At 42.6% G+C, this 14,252-nt stretch overlaps 1 protein-coding gene across 1 annotated transcript in view; it reads right to left on the reverse strand.

Moving 5' to 3' along the window:
- The window catches only part of MSLN (mesothelin), a 90,041-nt gene that overhangs the window by 22,879 nt on the left and 52,910 nt on the right, over positions 1–14,252 (reverse strand). The window contains exons 18-23 of the mRNA XM_068247290.1: positions 11,479–11,599; positions 9,763–9,848; positions 8,601–8,739; positions 6,548–6,738; positions 3,857–3,947; positions 1,212–1,323 (exon numbers count right to left, since the gene is read on the reverse strand). Coding sequence (XP_068103391.1) covers positions 1,212–1,323; positions 3,857–3,947; positions 6,548–6,738; positions 8,601–8,739; positions 9,763–9,848; positions 11,479–11,599 — 740 coding nt within the window. The remainder of the gene's footprint in view (positions 1–1,211; positions 1,324–3,856; positions 3,948–6,547; positions 6,739–8,600; positions 8,740–9,762; positions 9,849–11,478; positions 11,600–14,252) is intronic.

Raw genomic sequence — 14,252 nt, forward strand, 5'->3', positions numbered from 1 at the left:
ATAGTTTGTTGCAATGTGTATGCAGCTTGCAAATGGGCCAAACCAAATCAGCAGCAACTGCTAACTAGTCCAATCCAATCCAATTTCAAATTACAAACTTTGCATCATTTCGGAGTTGAAGGGTGGCATTGTTTGTCAGATTACGCTTTGAGAGTTTAAAGGGGGTTGTAACATCCAAAAATAATAAATTGCCTAAAATAGTTAGTGTCCCAAATGTTTATGTAAATCTGTTTTTTTTTCTACAATCCTGTATGCCCATTAAAATGTTTTTACCTGGTCTGCGTCCCTTTTTCCAAACTGTGCAGTGACAACAGGATTGTGGGAAGTATTCATTTATATATTTATTTTTAAGCTACAGTAACAAGCTTATCTCAAAATGCAAATAACAGAAACTTCCCAATTCAGATAAAAATAAGGACACTATAGGTGCGTACACAAGCACTACTAAAGAGAACGGCAGACCCCCCGCTGGGCGTTCTCCCGACAGTAGTGCGTGTGTACAATCTGTCTGCAGACTGATAAGGTTGTTTATGAACGATCCGCTGAGCTGGGTTAAAAAAAAAAAGGCTAGAAGTGATGTCACTTTTGGCACATTGAGGAAACCAGCAGAAATATACAGGGATGGGCTCACAAGTAATCATAAGTCCGTAAGGACTTGAATTCGTAATTTAAATGAGCCTTAATTGCCGCAGCTGTATGATAAGGGGTTATTTACCCATAATTCTGCCGTCATGCTTGCGCTCCAAACAGCTTGCACGCGTCCTATTGGAGGCGTTGCAAGCCTCACTATGTGCACTTCCTCCTTCGGGATTGAAGGAGGAAGTGCGCATAGTGAGGCTTGCAACACGTCCAGTAGGACGCATGCAAGCTGTTTGGAGCGCAGGGAGGACCGACGAATTATGGGTAAATGACCCCTTATCATCCAGCCACACAGCTGCGGCAATTAAGGCTCATCTGAATTACGAAGCCCATCCCTGGAAACATACTTTTCTTTTTTTATATCACATTTCTCTTAAATCTCACAGTGAACACTAAAAACAATAGGATAGGTGAGCTTAATAAATAATTTCTTAATGGATGATTTATTTTATATTTTTCAGTTAATATGGAGTTTCATCCCATTTTAAGATGGTCAATTTATTTTTTGTACATAAGCCTAGAGTGTCAATGAAAAAGAGTGTGACTGATTTTTATATATCCATCCCACTCACTTGCATCACGGCGAGATCTTGTTTGGGACAAATTGTTCACTATGTTAGCAAACTGGCTCCTCGTCAAGGTGGACTTTTGTAGTGCATTCTTTGCCCAGGATGTTAGAGAAACCTATCGATAAAAAGTCATAAATACATGTTTTAAAGCTATTATAAACATGTCACAGACATTAGCTGATTGTCCGTTGATCCATCCAAACATGTGCAGATCAGATGACTGTTGTGCTGTGTAGATAGCTTTAGATGTGAGCACTGAGCAGGCATGTATACATTTTGCTAGGCATAATTTTAGAGTTGTAAGCATAGCTTCTATTTTTTTAGAGGGACAATCCCTCTTTGGGAATGAAATCCCTCTTGTCCCTCCTTCTTCCTAATGTGTCCCTCTTGTAGGACTCATATACAGATCCATGTAAATGTATGTATTTTTCTACTGAAAAAATGTGTTTAACAGACTCTAAACATTATTTCTAACATTTACATTGTTAAATTATATTTTCAAATGTTAAAGGGAAGAACTAATGATAATAGAGAGGACCAGTGTGGTCTGAATGATAAAACCGCATCTTTTGCTTCTGAATTCTTTCTGGTGCCAGTGACTAGGGGTGTGGTGGGGGGCGTGATGATGGGTGTGGCAGGGTTGTGTCTTAAAGTGTCCCTTTAACCACTTAATGACCAGCCAACATCGATAGGCGGTGGCTAGTCGCAGTTGTATTTCGATGGAAACGGCCTCTCGTTCGAGAGGCCGTTCCATGTCAGTTCACAGAGGGAGTCTCCGTGAACAGCCTGCGAGCCTCCGTTCGCGGCTCGCAGGCGAAATGTAAACACCCGGGGAAGAAATCCCCAGTGTTTACGTCGCACGGCGCTGTTGTCACAACAGCGCAGTAAAGGAGATCGGCGATCCCCGGCCTCTGATAGGCTGAAGCCTATCAGAGGCGGTACAGGACGGATCGCCGTCCTGTGCCGCCCACAGTTAGGCGGAGAGGAAGGGAAGGAGAGGGAGGGGGAATATCGCTGTGGAGGGGGGCTTTGAGGAGCCCCTCCCCCCGCTAACCAAAAGCAGCCGACGGCGATCAGACCCCCCCCCCACCCAGCAGGACATCCCCCTGGTGGGGAAAAAAGGGGGGAAGTCTGATCGCCCTGGCTATTACCCAATCTGTGCTGCGGGCTGAAGAGCCCACGCAGCACAGATCAATCAAACCTCGGCCAGTCCTTATATGGCTAAAGCGGATCCGAGATGAAAAGCTAACTACAACAAGTAACTTGTCTATACATCTTATCTAAAGTTTAGATAGTTTACACAGCAAATCTAGCTGCAAACAGCTTAAATAGAATATGATTATATCTTTCTGTGATACAATGACAGCAGCCATGTTGTTTGTAAACATTACACAGAGGCAGGCTTATCTGCATCTTGAGCAAAAAAAAAAAAACCTAATCCCCCTCCTCCTCCCTCCTTCCCTCTCCCTCTGAAATCTCTGGCTAGTAATACCTCCCCCTCCTCCTGCCCAGACTGAGCTCCCATGAGCCCTTGCTACTGTCTGAAAGTGACTTGGCTCTCTGAAAACCTATGGGCATGGCTTGTTTAGTTTATAGGGAATTAGAGTATTAAAACAAAAACAAAAAAGTATTTGTCTTGAGGAATGCCCTATAAACAATAGGAAAGGAACACAATTATGCAATGAGTAAAAGTTCATCTCGGATCCACTTTAAGTGTCTCTGGTTGTAAACCAGGAAAAAGAGTAATGACTACGGACAGTCAAGTAGGCACTTAAAAAGATAGCTGTGAAAGGCTTAACAGGTCCTTTTAGGGCCCATTCACACTAGAGCAGTTATGGCAAACCTTTTAGCCGCCGAGAGCCAAAAATATCCACTTATTTGTCACAGAGTGCCAACATGACAATTTTTAATGGATATGGTTTTAGTTAAGAAAAAACAACTCATATATTAAAGGCAACTCTACATTTAAAATGCAGCAATTACCCCCACATTTACCCCTATCCACAGTTGTCCTTATACCTTTGACCCCCTATTCTTCAAGCTAAAATTCTACATTTTCTAACCCTTCACAATTTATATAACCTTTAGCCTAAATATTCTAACCCTTCTACTAACCCTTATTTTTCTAACCCTAACCTTAACGCCCCAAACTTCCTAAATTTCCAAATCATAATTCTCCTTAACCTAGTTCCTCTAACCTAATTTCAATTCTACGAACTCTAATTCTAATCAATTACCAATTCTCCCAATCCTAATTTCTCTCAATCTAATTCTCCCAATGTTATTTATTTAAACTTTAATTCTCCTAACCCTAACCCATAACACTAATCACCCTAATGGTAATTATGCAATAATTTTACTGTCCCTACATCCTCTTACCTTGATTTTACTAACCTACTTCTCTTAATCCTATATCTCAGAGAACTAGGGTTAAGTGAATTGGGATTAGGAGTGATAGAGTTTGAAGAATTGGGGTAGGAGAAAGAAAAGGTCAAGTATATTCAATTTCCTCTGACATTATGAGCCATTTATAAGATGGATTCTCTCAAATCACTGGTAATTACCCCCAAACATTTCTTTCCTTGTGAAAGTTTTGAACATTTTAGATGAAGTGAAATTGGCAATATTAATTGATCACTAATACGTACAGTAGATATGTTCTGTAGAACAGTCTTGGGTAAAAATCCACTGAATTTTCCAAGGGAATTTAGGGTATCAGATGTCCAGGTAGTTGGATTCCTTCACAAACAAGATATTGGAAGATTAGAAAAGCTAGACAGATCTTTATGTAGAGCTTTATTCACTGCATATTCTATAATTAGACCTTGCATTAACAAAATGACATAATAAAAAATGTGCTTGGCATTGTTCTTAGTTCTGTGACATCACAGCATTTTGTTGAATGCAAACTTCAAAGAGACAGGATGGTCTTCCCGCACTCACTACGATCCCAGGGATTGGTAAACACCATCGGTGCTAATTGCCTTTTAAAATTGTGCCTCCACGTAAAGTTTAAACAGTCTAACCATGTGTAGCAACAAAGATGTGGGGACCATTATTCTAGCAATCCTCGGGTTTATTGCTCTCAAAGTGTAAAAAACAATGATGGCAGCATTGCACATGTATATAAAATCACAGTATATCATCTGTCCGGATGACCCACACAAGGGACCCTCGCCCTTGACAATTGTTTCACACCAGCTGGGGCTTGATCACGGACTGACCAAACATGCCACGCCCCTCCCTGCTGCCAGACGATTGGTAAGTTGGCTTTGGATGGTTAGCACGGGTGCGCTGCATACGCATGCACAACCGCCACCACCAACCAATTACTGCTTGCGGGTGGTACCATGATAACGGGTGACAACTAACAGTAGTACTGCACAGGTGTAGACTACTCCCAGCTGCGGGAGCACGAAGGAATAGCGCGCATGGTTGGGCCAGGATACCGGGCCGTACTGCGGGGGACGGAGCCACCCGGGGAGACGGCGAGGGACTGAGCGGCCTCAAGGGGGCTTAAAGAGAACCAGAGACGAAACACATAATAGATTTATACATACCTGGGGCTTCCTCCAGCCCCATCAGCATGGATCGTTCCCACGCCGCCATCCTCCGCCGCCTCTATCGCCGCTACCGGGTCCCGTCATTTCGGCCAGTCAGGGCCAGTCGACGCAATCGCAGTGCGCTCCCTCCGTACTGCGCAGGCGCTTGCATAAGGCAGGCGCCGGCAAGATGGAGGGAGTCCCTGCGGATGAGTACAACTGGCCGCTTCCGTCGGAAATGATAAGACCCGGTACCGGCGATAGAGGTGGCGTGGGAGCGATCCATGCTGATGGGCCTGGAGGAAGCCCCAGGTATGTATAAATCTATTATTTGTTTTCGTCTCTGGCTCTCTTTAAGGGAGCCCAATGTAAGTATGGTACCTGAAATGTCTTTCATTTCAGGTACACTTTAAGTAACCATCAAGATAAAGGTAGTAAGATAAAGGGGGCTGATTTACAAAGCATCATTATGCTGTAACAAATGAATTTACACACGTCTCTTTTGGCACACTTGGCATGCAACATTTTATGTGCATATAGTTTACTGCTCAAAAGGTAACGCCTGTTAAACATATTGTGCATAAAATAATAGGCGAGTGAGCTCATTCATCTGCTATTTTATGTCTCACATATTTAATGGCCGTTAAATATAGTGTGGCGAGACTTTACGCTCATAAGCCGTGACCTTTTTATCCAGACAGATGTGAGAGATCTTCTACGCCGGGGCAGCTATAGTGCAGAGGTTCTTCTTGCCCATCCCAAGAAACTGCTTTTTAATGCTCTGTGTTTCCTCATTACTAAGATTCAGTGTCACTTCCTGTTCTTGGTGACCCTATCACAGGAACAGGAAGTGAGGTGAAATATGCCCAACTAAAACGCAGAATGTGTTAGAAGTTCCAATTCTTACCCAGTTTATCCAGTAAAATCAGATACATAATTTTTTGGCTTTAATTCCACTCTAAAACAAATGACCAGGATCCACATTCCCTGGTCAAACGCCAGCTATCATTTCCTTCTGAAGTCCTGGCACCGTATGCAATTCTCTTTTTTACCTGAGTTTTCTCCCAGGAGATGCATTTTTATCTTTGATTTAAAATAACTTTCCAGGACTTTTCAACTAAAAAAGTACCAAAAAGTAGGTGAAAAGGTACTATTAAAATAATTTTAAGTATTATTTTTTTTTGCTTTCTGTTGGCTTGAAAGGCACTTTATTGACAAGTTTAAAAATATCACCTAAGAGGGAACCTAGGAGAAAAAGTTAATTGCATATGGGCCCAGATGTCTTTTGGAAGTGGGATATCCTTCCATAAAAGGAGCCCAGCCTCCTGCTGTGTCTTGGGGGGAGGGGAGGTGCATGGCTGTTCAAACCATTTTTCCTCCCCGTAGTTTTTTTCCCAGTAGAGTGGGCATGGTAATGGCATGAGTACATAATCAAAGGTCTGGCATTATGGATTACAGTGTGGGGGATTGTCTGATGTGGAAAAGTATTGCCCTATAGTGGGGGTGGCTTCAAAACACCCAGGGTTTTGCGTTTTCTGGCTCAATTGTGGTGCAAATGTAAAGTGCCATTCAATTGCACTGAATGGCAATCGCACCAAAAATACTGCAGGCAGTGCATTGAAATTCACCTAGAATTGCAGCACATTGCAATGCATGCAAGCAGTGGATAGAGAGCACCATAATTTGCCTGATAAAGTGTCCTTGAGATCAGCAAATCACAAGTGTTCTGAAAGCCATATTACAGCACATGCAGAAAAACCTTTATGTGAAATGCCCTTAAAAGCTTTCAATACATACCCAAACACAGAGTTGCCACTGCTGAGAGCCGTTTGGATTGAGACCTGCTGAGCATCGGAGAGGGAATTGCATGCAGACATGGAAGAAAGGAGACTGCTAGAAGAATTGCCAATGTAGGAGGAGTTTAGGTCACAGGTCAGGTTCCCCAACACCTGGATGTGGGCATCCGTGAGAGCAAATCCTGAGACATTCTGAAATACAAACAAGCAACCATCCATTGTAAGTCAACTCACAGAAGAAATCCACATCTGACCATATGATCCATCAGTTGGATCAATTCTGGCGAGGAATGGTTCTCCCCGAGCATACATTCAGTTTCACTGCCCGGTCACTTTGGCGCAGGGTGAGCCGAATGACGGCTCTCCCTGCTGCCACTTAACTCCCCAGCAGCGTTAATTACTATTCCCCCTTTGAGTCGTAGCAACTCGGAGGGAGAAGTAATTTGGGGTCTGGCAATCGCCGGATCCCTGAATTACCAGTACACGGGCTATACTGAGGCTCACCGATCACTTAGTGATGCCCGGGTGGGGGGAGGAGGTTTGGTTGAGTTGATCAAAACTTTTTTTGAGAAAATCTATTTTGCCATGAAAATAGGTAAATCATAACATTTTAAGTGATGGTACACATTTTCTTGACAAGCTTCGAGAGGCAGTAGAGGGAAGAGAGGCTGTGGTCCATGGGTCCACCAAGAGTCAGGCTAGGGTCACACTGGAGCATACCAGCATAGGGCTCCGCCTCCTGACTGATGCTAGCACACATGGTCCATAAGATTGGGGGTACTTTGCGTAGGGGAGGTGGAGATGCCTTACGCCCGTTACGCAGAGCACCCTTTGCAAAGTTATGGACAACAGGCTCATCCCGACCTCTGGTGCCCAGGAGGAGGATGAGGTATCTACCAGGGAATAGCAGCCCACCATAAAGAACTTCTCTGTGTAATAACTGTATTTGCCTGCTTCAAGAACTCTCCAGCACCTCTTCCTTCCCACCACAATGGACTGTCTCTTCAGCAATTATTTCTTAGGAAGCAACCTTCAGACAACTCAATTTGTAAATGTCCAACTGGCACCTAATAATTTATGCACTAGGCTTTCTGCATAACTTGAAAGAGTGAAATTTCATGGATGTTTAACTACTTGACCACTGAGGGTTTTTTCCCCTGTGGACCAGAGCAATTTTCACCTGTCAGCGCTCCTCCCTTTTTTTCGCCAATAACTTAATCACTACTAGTCACAGCGAAATTATCTATATCTTGTTTTTCTTGCCACCAATTAAGCTTTCTTTGGGAGGTACAGTATGCTAAGAATGATTTTATCCTAAATGCATTTTAATTGGAATAATAAGAAAAAAATTGAAAAATGCATTATTTCTCAGTTTTTGGCCATTATAGTGTTAAAATAAAACGTTCTACTGTGGATAAAAGACACACATTTTATTTGCCCATTTATCCCAGTTATTGCAACATTTAAAAAATGTCCCTAGTACAATGTATGGCGCCAATATTTTATTTGGAAATAAAGGTGCATTTTTTCAGTTTTGCGTCCATCACTAATTACAAGCCTGTAAATTAGAAATTAATAGTAATATACAAAAAAAAAATAAAAAATAAAAAAAAAATCGGGTACTATGGGAGGGTGTGGGAGGGAAATAGTTAATTATAAAACTCACTGCGGGGATTTTTATTAAATAAAAATGAATTTTGGTATAATTTACTATTTGGCCACAAGTCATAATTTCTGATTCACCTACGTAAGCACGTGAATCAGAAGTAATGCGTGGCACTTAACAACAGGAAGATACAATGCATGCTGGCGTCGCATAGACACCGGCATTAATTGAATTGGGACATAGATTAATGAATGGGAACTGCGTTCCCATTCATTCATCTCCCAGCTAACTGGTGGTAATGGCGGCGCACGCCGCTGCAGACTTGTATTCATGGCCCTGGTGCACCCGGTGACCTTTTCCAGGCTGTGAATATACTGCACGGCATGCGGAAAGTAGTTAAAAACACTTGACCACTTACTACATCTATAGAGGTACCATGTTTACTCACCAGACAAGACAGGGCCTGAGTTAGCAGGGTATTACGCAGTTTGGATCCTTTTTGGAGGACACTGATATTTGCTGCACCAACATTGCTGTAGAAATCTTTGCAGCTGGTGTTAGCTACAGTGGCTGAATAGTTATTGGCACTGCAAGAACAAACAGGAGATGGGGATAAGAAGACCGGCAATAGTTTAAAAAATCACCCACAAACAACAGCAAACCAACCACACCAATGCCACATAACATCTTTGCTCACTCCACTGGCTAACCATAAAATGGAGAATCCTCTTCAAGATTGGCCTACTAACATTGAAATCTCTAAACAATTTAGGCCCTGGATACTTGAAGGATTTATTGCAACTGCATCACACCTTCCACAACTTCAGATCAACAGGAGCTAATAACTTGGTCACTCCCAGAGTCTACCTCAAAACCTTGGGAGGCAGAGCCCTGTGTCATGCTGCCCCTAACCTTTGGAATGCCTTGCCACAAGTATTTGATTCCCAAGCATAACATGACTAAGTACTTGGTGGAGAACCCCTTGTTGGCAAGCCTAACTGTAAGATGTTTCTTGTATTTAGTCATCAGGTTTGCATACATGTTCAAACCTACTGCTTGACCCACTGAGTTGTGCACCCATTTTTGCCTGAGGAAGCGGGGTCACGCCCGCAAAACGTATTGCATTTGTGGAGTTGAATAAATTATTTGTCAATTCTGTTTTATCGAGACTCAAGTGAGTTTTCTTTTTTGTAAGAGGGAGGTAAGTCCACCCTAGCATCCCCCTCTGCTTTTAAACGTTTTTTAAAACGTTTTTCTCTACTCTGGCGCCTCTGTATACTGAGTTTTTGCTGATGCTTCTCCATGAGTTCTTAGCTTTTATGTAATGTGCTTTTTTTTCTGGATTTTTGGTTGATATTCTTTCTCTCCTAACTGAAATGAAACTACCATGAAATTAAAAACTGTTCTTTGTAAGTGGGCAAACTTACAAATGAAGCAGGGGATCAAATAATTATTTTCACCACTGTAAGCTGAAAAATTTGCACAAGCACCAGAACCACACACACGCACTCTCAGATACTTACAGTCGTCAGGCCAGAGTTCTAAACCTTTTACCCAGCATGCTGTACACGCTGTGTGTATACTGTATGTAATGCGAGATTATGACTTACTTTAGATAGAAGAAGATTTCCTTGGGATACTGGTCCAGATCTGTTGGGTAGCCTTTACTGGTGACTTGCCTGGACAAACATGTCAACTGATGAGAAAAGACATTGATTAGTATGATCAATCCACTCAACTGATCTTCATGGGTCAGAAAGGTTGATTCATTAAGCTGTGCTGCTAAAGCAGCGCAGCTTAATGTGAGCAGTGCGAGATGTTCACACACTACGCGTGGTAGTGCTGCGTAGCATGCGTTGGCAACTTACACACACTCCTTCCAAATATCATCCGCTCCACTAATCCCACCCTGAGTTCCTTCGGGTCCAGTCGCTTTGTAGGACGTGATCTCCCCACTTTGATTGGCCTTCCTGAATAGGCTGCCTGTCAAGATACACCTTTTAACCAGTTCAGCCTGCAGGTGTTTCAGGTGCAGGTGTTTTCACCTTCAGCATGAAAGCAAGTTTCCCCTGTATCGCTCCTAACATGCATTTGCCAATAACTTTATTACTACTAATCACAACAAAATGACCTATATCTTGTTTTTTGCCACCAATTAGTCTCTTTGGGTGGTACATTATGCTAAGAATTATTTTATTCTAAATGCATTTTATCAGGAATAATAAGAAAAAATTGGAAAAACAATCATACCACCTCAGTTTTTGGCCATTATAGTTTTAAAATAATACATGCTACAGTAATTAAAACCCACATATTTCCTTTCCCCATTTGTCCCAGTTATTGCAATGTTTAAATTATGTCCCTAGAACAATGTATGGCACCAATAAAAAAATAAGTTCTTTTTTTTTAATTATCTTTTTATTAATAAAAATAAAATTGCAGCAGAAATCAGATACTGCCAAAAGAATGCTATTAGTGGGAAGAAAAGGGGGTAAAATTCATTTTGGTGCTAAGTTGTATGACCAAGCAATAAACCGTTAAAGCTGTGAAGTGCCGAATTATAAAAAATTGCCTGGTCACTAGGGGGGTATAAACCTCTGGTCCTCAAGAAGTTAATATTACTTTTTGGACACTAGGTGGTGCTGAGCACTATCCCGGTAGTTACCAGGGAGTGCTCAATCTTTTTTTTTTTTACGTTTTGTCACTTGCGGATTTATGAATCAACATACTGTACTTCGTGAATCGAAGGATTTTGATTCATTCACAGTGGATCACTTGGCCTTCTCCAATTTCTCCCTTGTCATAGCCGCCGGGACCAAGCGTGCACCCGCTGAAAATGTGCACGCAACCGCTGCAACACTACTTGCAGCGCCTGCTGGATGGATATATCTGTCCAGTTAGGCTTAACTGGTTGAAATCACAATGTTATAAACAAAATTATATTTTTTTCTATATATAGCAGCTTGATCAAATTTTGTGTATCCTAGAGAATAAAAATACTTTTAAAAATACTTTTTATCCACTTAATGCAAAGCAGACGCATTTAAAGAACTTGTTTGCCCCTCTTAACGGCAACAGGATGTTTTAACGCGTTGCTCACCGCTGCCACCACTGTGCATGCGCCTGCTGTTTGCACATGCTGAGGCTGACGCCTGCCACATCTATAATTGGAGAACGGGAACATTTGATCCCTGAGCCAATCAAAATACCTGCTGCCTGTGTGCTATGAACTCACACAAAAAAAACCCTTAGTGGTAAAGTGGTTAAGATTGTATTTAATGCATAAAATATGTATCATGCCTAAAAATGGGGCTTTAATGACTCACCTGGCTTTCAGTCAGGGCGGCTCCCTGTGTTTTCATAGCCTTGACCAGGCTCTTTACCCCATTATTATCTACTTTACTGCCTGAAGCACAAGTAAAGCCTTGTAGCACAGATGGAGAGAGCCTAGAGAAAGAAGGAAGGGGTTTGGTTAGTACCGTCATTTACATATAATCTATAGTGATATATTTTAAAAGTTTCTCTACAATATGTTTATTATATCCTTAAAGGGCCACTATGATAAAACAAAAAAAAAAAAAAACATCTATATATACATATATTATTTACATTCGGCCCAAAGACAAATGCAGTGTAAATGGTGGTATTGTTAACCAGACAGAACTCTCTCCCACTGCCTGTCCGTCATGTTCCAAGCCTTGAAATTTTCACACACACACTCTCACGACACACCTTTTCAGGCAAGCTGGTAATTTGTTACAGCTAGAATTTGAGGATCACTGCCTCATCTGCTAAGTGCTAACTACTTTGTCTACTCCCCCAGTGTCTCCACCCCACTGCCCTCTAGATCACAAGTGTCAAACACAAGGCTCGCGGGCCAAATTAGGTCCTCCTTGCCATTTTATGTGGCAGCACACTGCCTTCCCATCCAGAGGAGCTGTGTTTCTGGTTGACAGTGTTTCTGGTTGAAACATGGTCAGTTTGAGGTGCAGTGCAGCAACAACCCGTGGGACACCCTAGCAAAATTAGCATGGGTCCCCTCTTGGGAACCTTGGGAAGGCTAGCATCTTGCCTTGGGTCTTATTTCACCTTGATCCTTTTCTGCTGAAGCAGCAATGGGGAGGTAAATATTAAACTGCTCCACTGTGCTACTCTGCAGAAAGGGGAGGAGCTACCCTCCATGTTCACTATAGTTAAACCACTTACTTTGAGACTGTTCAATAAATGTTAACTCTTCATAAACAATTTGGCCCAAGCCTTAAGGTGGCCATACGTCAGACGACTTGGCGGCCGATCGACCATCCAATTCAATTATTATAATTAAATTGGATGAAAATCGGTGCCGCCAAGCCCGACCGACAAAGCGACTAATTTTGGGATGGAAATTGGTCGCATGGTCGATCGTGCTTGCTGCAAGATGTTGGGCCAAAGTTGGTTGGTTGGTTGACATGTGTATGTACAGTGCCAAGCACACTAATAACTATGCTGTGTTCCTTTTTTTCTTTCTCTGCCTGAAAGAGTTAAATATCATGTATGTAAGTGGCTGACTCAGTCCTGACTCGAACAGGAAGTGACTACAGTGTGACCCTCACTGATAATAAATTACAACTATAAAACACTTTCCTAACAGAAAATGGCTTCTGAGAGCAGGAAAGAGATAAAAAGGGTAAAAAATCTGTTGATTTTAACCACCCTGGCGTTCTGATTAAATCGCCAGGGTGGCTGCGGGAGGGTTTTTTTTAAATTAAAAAAAAACTATTTCATGCAGCCAACTGAAAGTTGGCTGCATGAAAGCCCACTAGAGGGCGCTCCGGAGGCGATCTTCCGATCGCCTCCGGCGCCCAGAATAAACAAGGAAGGCCGCAATGAGCGGCCTTCCTTGTTTTGCTTATATCGTCGCCATAGCGACGAGCGGAGTGACGTCATCGACGTCAGCCGACGCCCTGACGTCAGCCGCCTCCGATCCAGCCCTTAGCGCTGGCCGGAACTTTTTGTTCCGGCTACGCTGGGCTCAGGCGGCTGGGGGGACCCTCTTTCGCCGCTGCTCGCGGCGGATCGCCGCAGAGCGGCGGCGATCAGGCAGCACACGCGGCTGGCAAAGTGCCGGCTGCGTGTGCTGCTTTTTATTTGATGAAAATCGGCCCAGCAGGGCCTGAGCGGCGACCTCCGGCGGTGTTGGACGAGCTGAGCTCGTCCAGACCGCTCAGGTGGTTAACTCTGGCATACTTCAATGAATGTGTCATTGAGCAAAAACAATAAAATTGTTAAAACTTAAAAAGTAGATTTAAACATAAAATAAAACTGTGTATCCTAAAAAGTCATTTTTAGGAGAAAGAAGATAGACACCATTGTTTATTTCATTATTTTATTTTCGCTTCGGGTGTCCTTTAAGGGCTCTGTCTCTGACACGGAAGACCTGGGTTTTAATCTCAGCTCTTCCTGTTCAGTAAGCCAGCACCAGTTCAGCAAGGCTCCCTTGGGCTAGACTCCCTAACACTGCTACTGCCTATAGAGCGCACCCTAGTGGTTGCAGCTCTGGCGCTTTGAGTCTGCCAAGAGAAAAGCGCAGTATAAATGTTGTTGGTCTTCTCTTGCCATTATTCTGCCAGCTGGACTGTGCCAATGTACTAATCCAAAACTTGTCGATAAGATGTTCAGAGCCATCATATTCTAATACTTACTGTAAGTGACAGCTACAATACAAGTAAATAAAAACATTACAAAGCACTTACTCTGGGGCAAATGTACTTCTGTGTACATACTGTATTTTGAAATGTTACAGTTTTTGCCATTGCGCCCCTTTAATTTCATAATACAAGTAGAGAAATACATAAATGTCAGTGCACATTCACATATATTCCTGGGAGATCACTAAAATCAGAAACGCACCTTAATATTCAATCCAATACTTTCAATGGTTGCAGATTCTTATAATATCACAAAGGAAGCAAAACCTCTACAGAGGGATACGTTACACACTATGGGCTTGATTCACAAAGCGGTGCTAACCTACTTAGCACGTCTAAAGTCTTTAGACGTGCTAACCAGGGTGCTAAGTAGGTTAGCACCGGATTTTTCAATTGAGAAAACTGGTGCTAAC

Source organism: Hyperolius riggenbachi, chromosome 7 (genome assembly GCF_040937935.1).
Source record: "Hyperolius riggenbachi isolate aHypRig1 chromosome 7, aHypRig1.pri, whole genome shotgun sequence".
Classification (NCBI taxonomy): Eukaryota; Metazoa; Chordata; class Amphibia; order Anura; family Hyperoliidae; genus Hyperolius; species Hyperolius riggenbachi.